At 41.0% G+C, this 15,887-nt stretch overlaps 1 protein-coding gene across 1 annotated transcript in view; it reads left to right on the top strand.

Moving 5' to 3' along the window:
* Positions 1-5,547: 5,547 nt before the first annotated feature.
* LOC123999327 (ubiquitin carboxyl-terminal hydrolase 43-like) overlaps positions 5,548-15,887 on the top strand; it is a 104,126-nt gene continuing 93,786 nt past the window's right edge. Inside the window, exon 1 of the mRNA XM_046304969.1 lies at positions 5,548-6,500. Coding sequence (XP_046160925.1) covers positions 5,880-6,500 — 621 coding nt within the window. The 5' untranslated portion in view covers positions 5,548-5,879. The remainder of the gene's footprint in view (positions 6,501-15,887) is intronic.

Here is a 15,887-nt window from a genome sequence, read left to right as displayed (position 1 = left end):
AGGACTAATAGTTTAACAAATAGTATTTGATTTTAAAAATGAAACAAATATAAGCAACAGATACTGTATACTCTGGTTAGAAGTGTCTGCTACCACCTGAGGAGTACCAGATCATCACTAGTAGCACAGACAGAAAGGTACATCCACAGTAGGATATAGAAGAGCATTTACTGAGGTCAGACTCATTTGTACAACAGACTAAAGTATTGAGGGAGAATTAAACTCTGATTGGGTTAATGACTACCATAGTATTTATTTAGTTATTACCATGGAAACACAATGGATGATTGATCGCACAGTGAGTCGTGTGTGAGCGCCATCTCCTTGCCACAGGTCATATTTTAGCGCCAGATGTCATAGTAGAGTAATGCAGTGACAATGACAGTGTATTGTATTCTCTACTAAGGGATTGTTTGTTCTTAAAGCAGACGGCATAGCTATGACTCAGGCAACCAGATGGTCTCTGTCACCCATTTCATCGAGGATGATGTTTACTTCTTCACAGAGAAAACCTAATTGGAAAATGATCTCTCCTTGTTTAACTTAAAACATATATATTTCACTGGTGGACCAGAGCAGTCCATTGAGTAGCACACTAACAAGACATAAAATATTGTTATTTTGACGTATTCCACAGAGATCATTTCTCTTGAGGCTTGGTATTGGTAGTATTATAATTGAGTATTTCATGAGTACAATCCATATATCTTCATGATGGACGTTTGCACCTGATTTTTTAGATTCAGGACTCTGGATCAAACTGCAGCACTTTCAAAGAAACACCTTTTCTATGTATCTTCAACTGAGGGGGAGTGTTTTGTGTATAAATAGAATATACTTTTTGCTAGTATAATTTCTTTACATCAATAGACTAGGTACAGTGGGGAGAACAAGTATTTGATACACTGCCGATTTTGCAGGTTTTCCAACTTACAAAGCATGTAGAGAAAATCCAGAAAATCACATTATATTATTTTTAATTAATTAATTAGCATTTTATTGCATTACATAAGTATTTGATACATCAGAAAAGCAGAACTTAATATTTGGTACAGAAACCATTGTTTGCAATTACAGAGATCATGCATTTCCTGTAGTTCTTGACCAGGTTTGCACACACTGCAGCAGGGATTTTGGCCCACTCCTCCATACAGACCTTCTCCAGATCCTTCAGGTTTTGGGGCTGTCGCTGAGCAATACGGACTTTCAGCTCCATCCAAAGATTTTCTATTGGGTTCAGTTCTGGAGACTGGCTAGGCCACTCCAGGACCTTGAGATGCTTCTTACGGAGCCACTCCTTAGTTGCCCTGGCTGTGTGTTTCGGGTCGTTGTCATACTTCAGAAGGGCCTGGACATGCGCTGGCTTGAGCAGGGGGACCTTGCGTGCTCTGCAGGATTTTAATCCATGATGGCGTAGTGTGTTACTAATGGTTTTTTTGAGACTGTGGTCCCAGCTCTCTTCAGGTCTTTGACCAGGTCCTGCCGTGTCATTCTGGGCTGATCCCTCACCTTCCTCATGATCATTGATGGCCCACGAGGTGAGATCTTGCATGGAGCCCCAGACTGACGGTGATTGACCGTAATCTTGAACTTCTTCCATTTTCTAATAATTGCGCCAACAGTTGTTGCCTTCTCACCAAGCTGCTTGCCTATTGTCCTGTAGCCCATCCCAGCCTTGTGCAGGTTTACAATTTTATCCCTGATGTCCTTACACAGCTCTCTGGTCTTGGCCATTGTGGAGAGGTTGAAGTATGTTTGATTGAGTGTGTGGACATGTCACGCCTTGGTCTTAGTATTTTGTGTTTTCGTTATTTATTTGGTCAGGCCAGGGTGTGACATGGGTTTATTTTTGTTGTGTTATTGTATTGGGGTTTTAGTAGGCATTGGGATTGCGGCTGAGTATGGGTGTCTAGCATAGGTTGGCTGCCTGAGGCGGTTCTCAATCAGAGTCAGGTGATTCTCGTTGTCTCTGATTGGGAACCATATTTAGGTAGCCTAGGTTTCACTGTGTGTTTTGTGGGTGATTGTTCCTGTCTCTGTGTTTGTTGTCACCAGATAGGCTGTATAGGTTTTCACGTTTCGTTTGTTGTTTTGTATATTAAGTTATTTCATGTATCGTTCATTTTTCATTAAAACTTCTTAAGGATGACGCAGAATACAGTTCCCATGAAGGAACATCACTCAGCGGAATTTCAGAGCGCCACCTATAGTTTTTGATAAAACTCAAACTTTCATTAAACTTTCATTAAGATACACATTCAAGGTAGTGAATTAAAGCTACACTCGTTGTGAATCTATCCACAAAGTCAGATTTGTAAAATGCTTTTCGGTGAAAGCATGAGAAGCTATTATCTGATAGCATGTACCCCTAAAATACTGCAACGTCACCTAACACAACAGATTTTGCGGTAGCCGGCGCTACCCAAAACGCAGAAATAAAATATAAAACATTCATTACCTTTGACGAGCTTCTTCCTTGGCACTCCTAGATGTCCCATAAATATCACTATTGGGTCTTTTTTTCGATTAAATCGGTTCATATATAGCCTAGATATCAATCTATGAAGACTGTGTAATCAAGGAAAAAACTGAGTTAGATAACGCAACGTCATTTTTTTAAATAAAAAAAGTTGATGATAAACTTTCACAAAACACTTCGAAATACTTTTGCAATGCAACTTTAGGTATTAGTAAACGTTAATAATCTATCAAAATGATCACGGGGCGATGTATATTCAATAGCTCCACGTCCTGATATCGTGTCCAAATATTCCTCAACCAAAACATCCGGTCAGAGACCGGAAAAAATGCGCTGCCTTGTGTCGGTTTGACAAATCCGAGAAACAAATCCGAGACAAATGACAAGACTGTTGACATCGTGTGGAAGCTGAAGGTATTGCAACCTCGGCCCCATTTAATGTGGTTCACGTTTAACAATTGGTTGAAGTGGCGCATGGATATATTTTCCCATTTTCAGTGATCAGATTTTCCTGCACTTTTCGATGAAACGCACGTTCTGTTATAGTCACAGCCGTGATTTAACCAGTTTTATAAACGTCTGAGTGTTTTCTATCCACACATACTAATCATATGCATATACTATATTCCTGGCATGAGTAGCAGGGCTCTGAAATGTTGTGTGATTTTTAACAAAAAGCTGCGAAAATTCGCATGAGCCCTAACAGGTTTTAAAGAACATGAGTAACCACCACGCCGCATTTTGGTCCGACTCTCTTTCAATAGACGAACGCCGTTACAGGACAGGTGTCTTTTACACAGGTAACGAGTTCAAACAGGGGCAGTAAATACAGGTAATGAGTGGAGAACAGGAGGGCTTCTTAAAGAAAAACTAACAGGTCTGTGAGAGACGGAATTCTTACTGGTTGGTAGGTGATCAAATACTTATGTCATGCAATAAAATGCAAATTAATTACTTAAAAATCATACAATGTGATTTTCTGGATTTTTAGATTCCGTCTCTCACAGTTGAAGTGTACCTATGGTAAAAATTACAGACCTCTACATGCTTTGTAAGTAGGAAAGACTGCAAAATCGGCAGTGTATCAAATACTTGTTCTCCCCACTGTATGTCTAAACTCTACACTACTGGAGCACATGTTTTTTCATGAAAAGTGGTGAGCACAATCACATAGGATGTCAAATCTACACTTTTCCTGAGCTCCTTCTTTGTAGGTTAATTACTTTTTCAACAAGGGAAAAAATAGAAAGGCACCTGCGTTTTAAAAGGGAAATGTGGTATTTGTGGTCTAAAAATAACTTCAAATAACAGTTGCAACGGGAGGCCGAGAGGCCAAGGAGACAGCTGCCAACCCCAGAGATGATTATGGCTCATTCCCACACAACCATGTTTTAACCACTGCATTTTACTATTTGATAGACGGTAGCAGTTTCTATTTGCATACTGTGAAGGACTCATTAGGAGAAAGTCAAGGCTTTAGTTATAAATCTCCCAAAAGTATTTACCAGCCAATAAATGCTGGCATGCACAATACATCTGCTTATAAACATTTTTAAACAGGAGGAGAGATTTTGACACAAACATGCATTAATTAAAAAGTTTGAATAATGAATACTGGTCATTGTGAAAGACTCTGTATATTATAATCCTGGTTGAAAAATAATGAGCATGCGCTTTTAGAAACTGTTGGGTGGATTTTATACATTGTGATTGTATGCATTTTGAAGTTTAATGAGAGTTCTTCACACAACTATTCTACGATCCTCGTTTACTGCACATCAAGGCTTGTAATATTTAACATACTGTATATTTTCTGAGACGGATTGGCTATTGGGAGGTGTATGACGGGTTTGCCTTACGAGAACTAGAAGGGTCCCTCTCAGGATCCATTAATGGAATGACAACACCCTGGATGGAGACCAATTTGTGACAGATACAGATGCATTACCTTAAATCTTGTTGGTAAATTCCACTTTATAGTTTCAGACTTGATTTACGCTAATGTAGAATGTATCAAACCCCTAGAAAAATATCCATTATTTAGAATCCACATAATAATTCATATTTCCTGTTGCTGCAGGATTATTTTCCTGCTGTGAGAAACTGGCTCAAATGAAGAAACAGCATATGTATTGTTTATTTATACAGTTCAATGTAATCTCAGGCCACAACATTTCATTGTCTCTCAGAGACATCATTCATCAAGCCTTTGTAAGATGAGAGAGTCTGTACTGTACCCATTGTACTGCACTGACAGCAGACTAAATGAAACACTGATATCCCATAATAATGTATGCTTTGTGTCTCCACATAGGTGGCGAATGGTGATGACAAGCTGGTGAACAAGCTGCATTGGACCTTTAAAGACCCCACTCCTATTAGTGTTCCCATTTCATTGCCTGAGTATAGATTAACAAGACATTATTTCACAAGGTCTCCATTTCTGCCAGGGCATTCTCCAATGTATTGAATGATATTGTTGTGAATGTAAAAGGAATGCACTTATGCTTTTGCAAAGACAGTTTTTTTCCCCAAACAACAAACTCCATAAAGTTCATGTTTGAGATGAACCTGACTGAAATATGTCTGCTTAGTTTCCATCATATCCTTCTATCTGTTGTGTATGGTTGGTTACTGCTCTCTTCAGGTGAGCACCTCACCACTGCCCTTCATGCCAGTGGGTTGAAACAGCAGGGGTTCCCAAACATTGGGAAATTTATTATTGGCTAATATGTGTGTGTGTTCTAAATGCAAAAACGTGTCCATGACTAATCCACATATTTTATATTAACAGAGAAAACCTGCCAAAAAGAAAATATGACTGTTTCAACATTCAACCATGAAAAACTGCTTGTTTTCATGAGAATAAAAAGTTAAACCTGGAAACATCAACTTGATAGTTTTCATGAAAATAAAAGTTAAACCTGGAAACATTCATTTGTGAGTCAGAGTTTATATAGCCTACTATGCCAGTGTAAACTACTTTGATGATACAGGGACTAGAATCAAAGTGGGAGGGAATAGTCACACACTACGCATATGAATACACGCCTCTTTCGAGACGAAGTTCGAAGCGATGGGTAAGTGCGTGTGTACATGCCCGTAAAGGCTGCAAGTAGGAGGCAAGAAAAGGCGAGGGTAATGTTGAACAACGATGGAGCTCATGTAATTTGGTCAACAAGTATTAAGGGTTTCAGTAAGTGATGAAATGCTTGACGTTTACCGGCTGCACGGAGTCGATATGTGTTGATGTGCCATGGCTCCGCGATGGTTTCACCCCTGTGCGCTGGTGTTCTGTCCTCCTCACGGTATCCGGATGGGAAATCTCTGCAGAAAAGTGGCACATTGGCCTCGCAATTAATTCCAGAATTCTCCAACATCGGCAAAGTATTATAAAGATATGGATAAACACTGCAGAGTGAAGGATGAAGCCACGTCAAAGGCAGCAAAGCGCAAGGAAAACAAACAGAAACATGGACGGCTTTTTCGAAAGAAATCATTGAAGTCAGTGGGGAGTTTTGTAAATAAAATTATCAAAACTTTGGGCACTTTTACCCACTTTGGAGATGTTGCAGTTCCGGGCGCAGAGGATGACGATGGAGGGTTTCGTGACGGGACTCCTTGTAACTTCAGTACCAACTCAGAAAATATCAAAGAGGATGTCCATGTCGCCGGGGATGATTCTGTTAAAAATAATTCGATAGCTTCTTCCCGTTGCTCGGTGAACGAGAGGGTTTTATGGTGCTATGGTGGTAAAATTCCAGGTGTTCTAGGCTTGAAAAATCATGGGAACACCTGTTTCATGAACGCCGTGGTCCAGTGCTTGAGCAACACTGACCTGCTCGCAGAGTATCTCGGGTTGGAGCGGTACAAATTGGATTTGAGTCGAAGGAGAATTAATGGGATTGTTAAAAGTGAAGACACGCAGCATGCCAGAGGTGAAGTCACTGAGCAGTTGGCATCACTTGTTAGGGCACTCTGGACTCTGGAATACATCCCTCAACTGTCAGTGGAATTCAAGGTAGGCTATAGTTGGCTATAATTAAATCTAGTTGCTCTTATACCTGTGTACTAACAATATACTTACTATGTAATAAACTCAGGACAAGTTATTTTAAGTACCAGAGAGCCAGGGGTGAAGATAACTGCTGTATTTCTATTTGCTCCTGCCCCTGTATACCTTGACTGCACCTTGATTGAAACCGCAACATAAAACAATTATGCTGCTGTCATTCCTAACATGATAAAAAACTATTTGTTTGACATTTGCCTAAAATATTGAGGGGATTTACAGAAAATGTTAAGATATTGGTCAATAACCATTTTACTGTTGGTCTACACCTGTTGTTTACGAAACATGCGACAAATAACATTTGATTTGATGTTGTATTCCAAAAGATGCTGCCTGATGCACTATCCATGACATTGGAGCTCATAAGATTTATTAGCCTATAGTTAACCTGTTTATTTCTTTCGCCAGGTTTGATTACTTTATAAGTCAGTGCATCAGCTACTACACTGAACTCCAGTTCAATAGCTACTACACTGAACTCCAGTTCAATAGCTACTACACTGAACTCCAGTTCAATAGCTACTACACTGAACTCCAGTTCAATAGCTACTACGCTGAACTCCAGTTCAATAGCTACTACACTGAACTCCAGTTCAATAGCTACTACGCTGAACTCCAGTTCAACAGCTACTACACTGAACTCCAGTTCAATAGCTACTACGCTGAACTCCAGTTCAATAGCTACTACACTGAACTCCAGTTCAATAGCTACTACGCTGAACTCCAGTTCAACAGCTACTACACTGAACTCCAGTTCAATAGCTACTACGCTGAACTCCAGTTCAACAGCTACTACACTGAACTCCATAGCTACTACGCTGAACTCCAGTTCAACAGCTACTACACTGAACTCCAGTTCAATAGCTACTACGCTGAACTCCAGTTCAACAGCTACTACACTGAACTCCAGTTCAATAGCTACTACGCTGAACTCCAGTTCAATAGCTACTACGCTGAACTCCAGTTCAATAGCTACTACACTGAACTCCAGTTCAATAGCTACTACGCTGAACTCCAGTTCAATAGCTACTACGCTGAACTCCAGGTCAACAGCTACTACACTGAACTCCAGTTCAATAGCTACTACGCTGAACTCCAGTTCAATAGCTACTACGCTGAACTCCAGTTCAATAGCTACTACACTGAACTCCAGTTCAATAGCTACTACACTGAACTCCAGTTCAACAGCTACTACACTGAACTCCAGTTCAATAGCTACTACACTGAACTCCAGTTCAATAGCTACTACACTGAACTCCAGTTCAATAGCTACTACACTGAACTCCAGTTCAATAGCTACTACACTGAACTCCAGTTCAATAGCTACTACGCTGAACTCGAGTTCATCTCTCCAGTGCTTTTATAGTCTATGGGTTTACCCAGATGGCGTTTAGTTCACCACTTAGTGATGAGGTGGCTGGCTGGCACAGTGTGTCACTGGAGTCTGAGGGCATGGGATTACCAGGTGTCTGTCTGGAGTGCTGAGCTAGCACTTTGTTCCGTCAGACACTCACAGCACAGAAGAACCTTGAACATAAACAAAGGACTTACTATACTCTAAACAGACTTTTGAAAGCTGGTGTGTCATATTGAGTGTTTTCCAGGTATGGCGGCTTTGAACGCTGGGTTTTAATATTACAGTCGCTGAGATGATGACCACCTGGCTGACTCACTACCATTTACAGTGTTTCTGAATTGGACACACTTCATTATGTTAGTTAGGCAGCATTGCCATAGAGAAGACTGTTTATCGAGAGGAACACTCTCCATTAAAGGATCTGAGAGTGGATCTGAGAGTGTAGATCTGAGAGTGGATCTGAGAGTGGATCTGAGTGTGGATCTGAGAGTGGATCTGAGAGTGTGGATCTGAGAGTGTGGATCTGAGAGTGGATCTGAGGGTGTGGATCTGAGGGTGTGGATCTGAGTGTGGATCTGAGTGTGGATCTGAGAGTGGATCTGAGAGTGTGGATCTGAGAGTGGTGCTGAGAGTGTGGATCTGAGAGTGGATCTGAATGTGGATCTGAGAGTGGATCTGAGAATGGATTTGAGGGTGTGGATCTGAGAGTGGATCTGAGAGTGTGGATCTGAGAGTGGATCTGAGGGTGTGGATCTGAGTGTGGATCTGAGAGTGGATCTGAGTGTGGATCTGAGAGTGGATCTGAGAGTGGATCTGAGTGTGGATCTGAGAGTGGATCTGAGTGTGGATCTGAGAGTGAATTTTCTTGTGGATCACCCTGCCCACGCTAAAGAGGAGGAAAAAACAATTATCACACACCCGCGCCTGCAGTGCTAAGCTCCCATGTAGTTCAAGGCCAGATAAAGAGAAGATGATAAGGAGTAGGACAATACATTCACAATGGATTTATTCTTGGAAATGTGATTTTGCTCTGTGAGGACAAGAGGTGTAAGCGTAACTAGAGGCACACCTTCACCCTGCATTGTGCAAAGCCAGGCTCAATCACTTTGCCTCTTGCTCAGTGTAATGTACTGGAAGTATAGGAGTTCAAATAAAATAAAATGTATTTATAAAGCCCTTCTTACATCAGCTGTTATCTGAAAGCACTGTACAGAAACCCAGCCTAAAACCCCAAACAGCAAGCAATGCAGGTGTAGAAGCACGGTGGCTAGGAAAATCTCCCTAGAAAGGCCAGAACCTAGGAAGAAACCTAGAGAGGAACCAGGCTATGAGGGGTGGCCAGTCCTCTTCTGTCTGTGCCGGGTGGAGATTATAACAGAACATGGCCAAGATGTTCAAATGTTCATAGATGACCAGCAGGGTCAAATAATAATAATCACAGTGGTTGTCAAGGGTGCAACAAGTCAGCACCTCAGGAATAAATGTCAGTTGGCTTTTAAAAAGCCGATCATTCAAAGTATCTCTACCACTCCTGCTGTCTCTAGAGAGCAGGTCTGGGACAGGTAGCATGTCCGGTGAACAGGTCAGGGTTCCATAGCCGCAGGCAGAACAGTTGAAACTGGAGCAGCAACACAGCCAGGTGGACTGAGGACAGCAAGGAGTCATCAGGCCAGGTAGTCCTGAGGCATGGTCCTAGGGCTCAGGTCCTCCGAGAGAGAGAGAAATAAAGAGAGAAAGAAAGAGAGAGAGGGAGAATTAGAGAAAGCACTACTTAAATCCACACAGGACACCAGATAAGAAATAACAGACTGACCCTAGCCCCCTGACACATAAACTACTGCAGCATAAATACTGGAGGCTGAGACAGCTGGGGTCAGGAGTTAGAGAAGTTTTGTCTGGGTGGTGGTCAATAAGGGGCATATTGAGAGTACCCAACCACAATACCAGACTAAAATACCATCCAGAGATTGAATTACCTTTATTGTGCAGTCAGTGCTGTACCTCCTGCCAGAGAGGTCTCAGAGGAGAATCAATCCTAACTAGTTTATTTGGTTTCTGTCTGACCCAATGTTCTGTGTGACCGTTCCTCTCCTCCAAAAAGTAATTATTTCTCACAATCTCACTCTTCTCTGGACCCCCTGCCAACTTCTCTCCATCTATAGCCACTTCCTTCTTATATTGTGGGACTCTCCTATCAGATTTTGAGAGGACAAAAATCTGAGCTGGCTTCATGTAGTCAAGATAGTTGAGATCTTAAGATAGCTGTAATGAAAAACACTCAATGCATGTGATGAGATCTTTCCTGTGTTTAAGTACACACAGGCGTGCATCTTGGCTGTGGCTCTGTGACCAGAAGGGTCATGAGTTCATGTCTGGCTGTCTAAAACGGTCTTTTATGTAATTCCACAGCTGTCTGCAGTAGAGGTCAACCGATTATGATTTTTCAACACCGATACCGATTATTGGAGGACCAAAAAAATCTGAAATCGATCAATCGAAAGATTTTTTACATTTATTTGTAATAATGACAATTACAACAATACTGAATGAACACTTATTTTAACTTAAGATAATACATCAATAAAATCAATTTAGCCTCAAATAAATAATGAAACATGTTCAATTTGGTTTAAATAATGCAAAAACAAAGTGATGGAGAAGAAAGTAAAAGTGCAATATGTGCCATGTATGAAAGCTAATGTTTAAGTTCCTTGCTCAGAACATGAGAACATATGAAAGCTGGTGGATCCTTTTAACATGAGTCTTCAATATTCCCAGGTAAGAAGTTTTAGGCCCCTGAACAAGGCAGTTAAACCACCGTTCCTAGGCCGTCATTGAAAATAAGAATGTGAGCCTCCCAGTTGGCACAGTGGTTAAGGGTGCTGTACTGTAGCACCAGCTGTGCCACCAGAGACTCTGGGTTCGCGCCCAGGCTCCGACGTAACCGGCTGTGACCGGGAGGTCCGTGGGGTGATGCACAATTGGCATAGCATCGCTGGTGGATCCTTTCAACATGAGTCTTCAATATTCCCAGGTAAGAAGTTTTAGGCCCCTGAACAAGGCAGTTAAACCACCGTTCCTAGGCCGTCATTGAAAATAAGAATGTGAGCCTCCCAGTTGGCACAGTGATTAAGGGTGCTGTACTGTAGCACCAGCTGTGCCACCAGAGACTCTGGGTTCGTGCCCAGGCTCCGACGTAACCGGCTGTGACCGGGAGGTCCGTGGGGTGATGCACAATTGGCATAGCATCGCCTGGGTTAGGGAGGGATTGTCTCATTGTGCGCCAGTGACTCCTGTGGCGGGCTGTGCGCAGTGCATGCTAACCAAGGTTGCCAGGTGCACAGTGTTTCCTCCAACACATTGATGTGGCTGGCTTCTGGGTTGGATGTGCACTGGTTTGTGTATCAGAGGATGCATGACTTTCAACCTTTGTCTCTCCCGAGCCCGTACGGGAGTTGTAGCAATGAGACAAGAGAGTAGCTACTAACAATTGGATACCATGAAATTGGTGGTCAAATAAAGATTAAATAAAGGTGTAAAAAAATATTTAAAAAAAATAACAATTTGTCCAAATCGGTGTCCAAAAATATAGATTTCCGATTGTTATGAAAACTTGAAATTGGCCCTATTTAATCGGCCATTCCGATTAATCGGTCGACCTCTAGTCTGCAGGCACCATGAGATAATCAGATAGCTGTCAGGCCCCTGTCTGAGCCCTTAGGCCATGGGAGTATCAGACAAAACAACCAGCCATCTATAAACAATCAAAAACCTTACCTTGTAATTTAAATGGCCCACTTCGTAATTATCTCAGAGCAGAGTTCTCAAACAGTATTATCAGTCACTCCACATGCCTCTGACAGAGTAAGAATAGCAAAGACAAGGAATAGCAAAGATGGTGGATAAGTGTTTGCGTCACATCCCATTAAAAAAAACACCATTTTGGAGGAGAAAATGAAAGTTAATGTAAGTAAACTTTATGATGTAATACAATGTAGTAGCAAAAGCAATTCGGTGGTTGCACACATTTGTGCTGTTCAGTTACAGGCTAATAATTACGAATATGCACCAAATAAATCTTGGTTAAGACCTCTCTGGGACATGTGGGACGGTAGTGTCCCTCGCCAACAGCCAGTGAAATTGCAGGGCGCCAAATTCAAAACAACAGAAGTCCCATAATTCATATTCCTCAAGCATACAACTATTTTACACCATTTTAAAGATATACTTGTTGTAAATGCAGCCACAGTGTCCGATTTCAAAAAGGCTTTACGACGAAAGCACACCAAACAAATATGCTACGTCAGTACCTAATCACAGAAAAACAGCCATTTTTTCCAGCCAAAGAGAGGAGTCACAACAATCAGAAATAGAGATAAAATTCATCACTAAACTTTGATGATCTTCATCAGATGACACTTATAGGACTTCATGTTACATGTATGTTTTGTTCGATAAAGTTAATATTTATATCCAAAAACCTCAGATTACATTGGCACGTTATGTTCAGTAGTTCCAAAACATCCGGTGATTTTGCAGCGAGCCACATCAATTTACAGAAATACTCATAATAAACATTGCTAAAAGATACAAGTGTTATGCATGGAATTTTAGATCCACTTCTCCTTAACAACACTGTCATCTCAGATTTTCAAAATATGCTTTTGAACCATAGCTAAACAAGCATTTGTGTAACAGTATTAGTATTAGTATTAGCCTAGCATAGGATTATGCCTCTATTTCAGCATGCAACATTTTCCACAAAAACCAGAAAAGAATTCAAATAAAATAATTTACCTTTGAAGAACTTCAGATGTTTTCAATGAGGAGACTCTGTTAGATAGCAAATGTTCCGTTTTTACAAAAAAATATTATTTGTGTCGACGAATCACTCCGTTTTGTTCATCACGTTTGGGTAAGGAAAAAAATTAATTAAATTAATTAAAACGCCAACTTTTTTCCAAATTAACTCCATAATATCGATAGAAACATGGCAAACCGATGTTTAGAATCAATCCTCAAGGTGTTTTTCACATATCTATCGACGATAAAATCCATCGTGGCAGTTTACTTTCTCTTCTGAAGAAATGGAACGCGCATGGACCTACAGATTACGCAATAATTTCGACACGGGACACCGGGCGGGACACCAGGTAAATGTAGTCTCTTATGGTCAATCTTCCAATGATATGCCTACAAACACGTCACAATGCTGCAGACAATGGCGGGAAACGACAGAAAGCGCAGGCTCATTCCTGGCGCAATCACAGCCATATAAGGAGACATTGGAACACAGCACCTTCAGAATCTGGGGCATTTCCTGTATGAAACTTCATCTTGGTTTGGCCTGTAGCATTAGTTCTGGGGCACTCACAGATAATATCTTTGCAGTTTTGGAAACGTCAGAGTCTTGTCTTTCCAAGGCTGTCAATTCCATGCATAGTCGAGCATCTTTTCGTGACAAAATATCTTGTTTAAAACGGGAACGTTTTTTATCCAAAAATTAAAAGCGCCCCCTATCTCGAAGAGGTTAATGTAACCGCTGTGTCAGATTTCAAAAAAACTTTACGGAAAAAGTAAACCATGCAATAATCTGGGTACGGCGCTCAGACACAAAAACAAGCCATGCAGATACCCGCCATGTTGTGGAGTCAACAGAAGTCAGAAATAGCATTATAAATATTCACCTACCTTTGATGATCTTCATCAGAATGCACACAGGAATCCCAGTTCCACAATAAATGTTTGTTTTGTTCGATAAAGTCCATATTTGATGTCCAAATACCTCCTTTTTGTTTGCGTGTTTAGTACACAATCCAAACTCACAATGTGCGGGCAAGTCCAGGCGAAAGTTCAGACGGAAAGTCGTGTTACAGTGCGTAGAAACATGTCAAACGAAGTATAGAATCAATCTTTAGGATGTTTTGATCATAAATCTTCAATAATCTTTCAACCGGAGAATTCCTTTGTCTTTAGAAATGCAATGAAACGTAGCTAACTCTCATGGGAGCGCACGAGACTGAGCTCATGGCACTCTGCAAGACTGTTGAAATCTAGTGGAAGCCACAGGACGTGCAATATGACCCCATAGACACTGTATATTGGATAGGCAATGACTGAAAAACTACTAACATCAGATTTCCCACTTCCTGGTTGGATTTTGTTCTCAGGTTTTTGCCTGCCATATGAGTTCTGTTATACTCACAGACATCATTCAAACAGTTTTATAAACTTCAGCGTGTGTTCTATCCAAATCATAATGCATATTATATGCATATTCTATCTTTTAGGCCTAAGTAGCAGGCAGTTTATTCTGGGCACCTTTTTATCCAAACTACTCAATACTGCCCCCCAGTCCCAAAGAAGTTAATTAGAAGCAAAAAGTTACCATTAAATGGTGATCTGTCCCAGTGTCCCCTCAGGCAGGTTGGTGGCGCAGACTGGAGAAAAATAAAACACAAAGGTAGCTACCACAGGATGACTGGCACTGAGCCACATTCCAGTAGCACCTTGCAGGACTGACGCTGTCGGGGGAGGGTTACTTAAATGTTGTATCAAAGGTTAAGTACTGTGTCCGTGACTTTATATACATTCTTCCCCTTCATCATGTCCTAACTGTCACTGTCCTCTGATCTGAGGGCTTCATTTTACCTGCTCTGGGATCAGAATCAGATGTGTGTTTTAAAGAGTATCTGATCTGTTTGTCCTAGTGCATTCTCTGAATCCCTCCTGGTGGATTTCACTGTTTGCATAGAGGGGCCAGAGAAGGTTTGAAAACAGAAACTCAAACAGTTACTCAACAGCTAGTATATAGGTTTCAATAACATGGGAGAGGCCAAGGACAGGGGTCAGGGAGGGTAGGGAGGGAGTGATGAATGCTTCTTGAGCTGGAATTCAGTCCTCCCTCCCTCTCTACAGAGCAGATGGACGATCTGGTCATGATTGAAGGCTAAATCAGTTTAGACTTTTGACATGTTTGTGTGATGACTCTTGTGTGATGGCTCTTCACTGTGACAGTGACTCTGGCTTCCACGGATTTGTCAATATTTAAGGTCTCCATGTAGGCCTTTTAATGATTAGGCTATTTGATCTGGCAGAGATTTTGATTTCAGGACATTAAATATGAAGTTAAATGACTCAGTGAAGTCACAGGGAGATGACACTTGTTCTTGTTCTGTAAATCTTATCTTCAGGCGTACACAGGGGTTTAATTGGGCCGGGACCTGCCGAGTCCGACACCTGGCGCCTATGATTCAAATGAGACCCGGGACCTTTGATCCGTATTGGGGACATGTCCCTTTTCATGAAATTGGAGAATTTAGCATTTTTCAAACACATAAAACAGAACCATAGTAATTATGCCAAAACTGTTTATTTTTCTGCATATCTAAACATAGGTTACCTCTTGAGCTGTCTGTATCCTCCTGACAGTTTTTGTTAAGAAACTAAATATGCTTTTCTGCATCTCTACAAAAATGTGGGTTAAAGATTGAAAGTAATGTGAGTCTTATTCAGGACATATAGTAATTGCTTGCTTTACTAAAGGCATGCCAGCTAATATAGTTAGACAAGCTAGCTACTCTAACTTGATTGATAGCCTGAAATGGTTTATTTTAGCTAGTTATGAGGTTGTGAGATTAGGAACTTATCTGGGCATAACATCGCTAGGTGGCTAGTCGTATTTAAAAAAATAAAAAATAAAAATATTATTATTTATAAATAAGACAAATCTGTGGGGGTACATGCACCTGTGCCCTCTATGGGCATGACACCTCTCCCTAATTTTGAATTATATAATGAAAAATGTCTTGTCCACATTTTAATTTTCCACAACCAAAAACATGAGTAAGCAACTGCAAAATCACACAACCCAATAGTAGAATAGTTTACCTATTAAATTGTTCAGCCTGTCACATTCTATGCGAGAAAGTAATATTCCTCTTGAGGAGCACTCAAATTGCGAGTGCTGCACAGGGAGA

Source organism: Oncorhynchus gorbuscha, linkage group LG16 (genome assembly GCF_021184085.1).
Source record: "Oncorhynchus gorbuscha isolate QuinsamMale2020 ecotype Even-year linkage group LG16, OgorEven_v1.0, whole genome shotgun sequence".
Taxonomy (NCBI): domain Eukaryota; kingdom Metazoa; phylum Chordata; class Actinopteri; order Salmoniformes; family Salmonidae; genus Oncorhynchus; species Oncorhynchus gorbuscha.
Note: the sequence above shows the minus strand (reverse complement) of the source record. Positions and strands in the feature narration are given on the sequence as shown.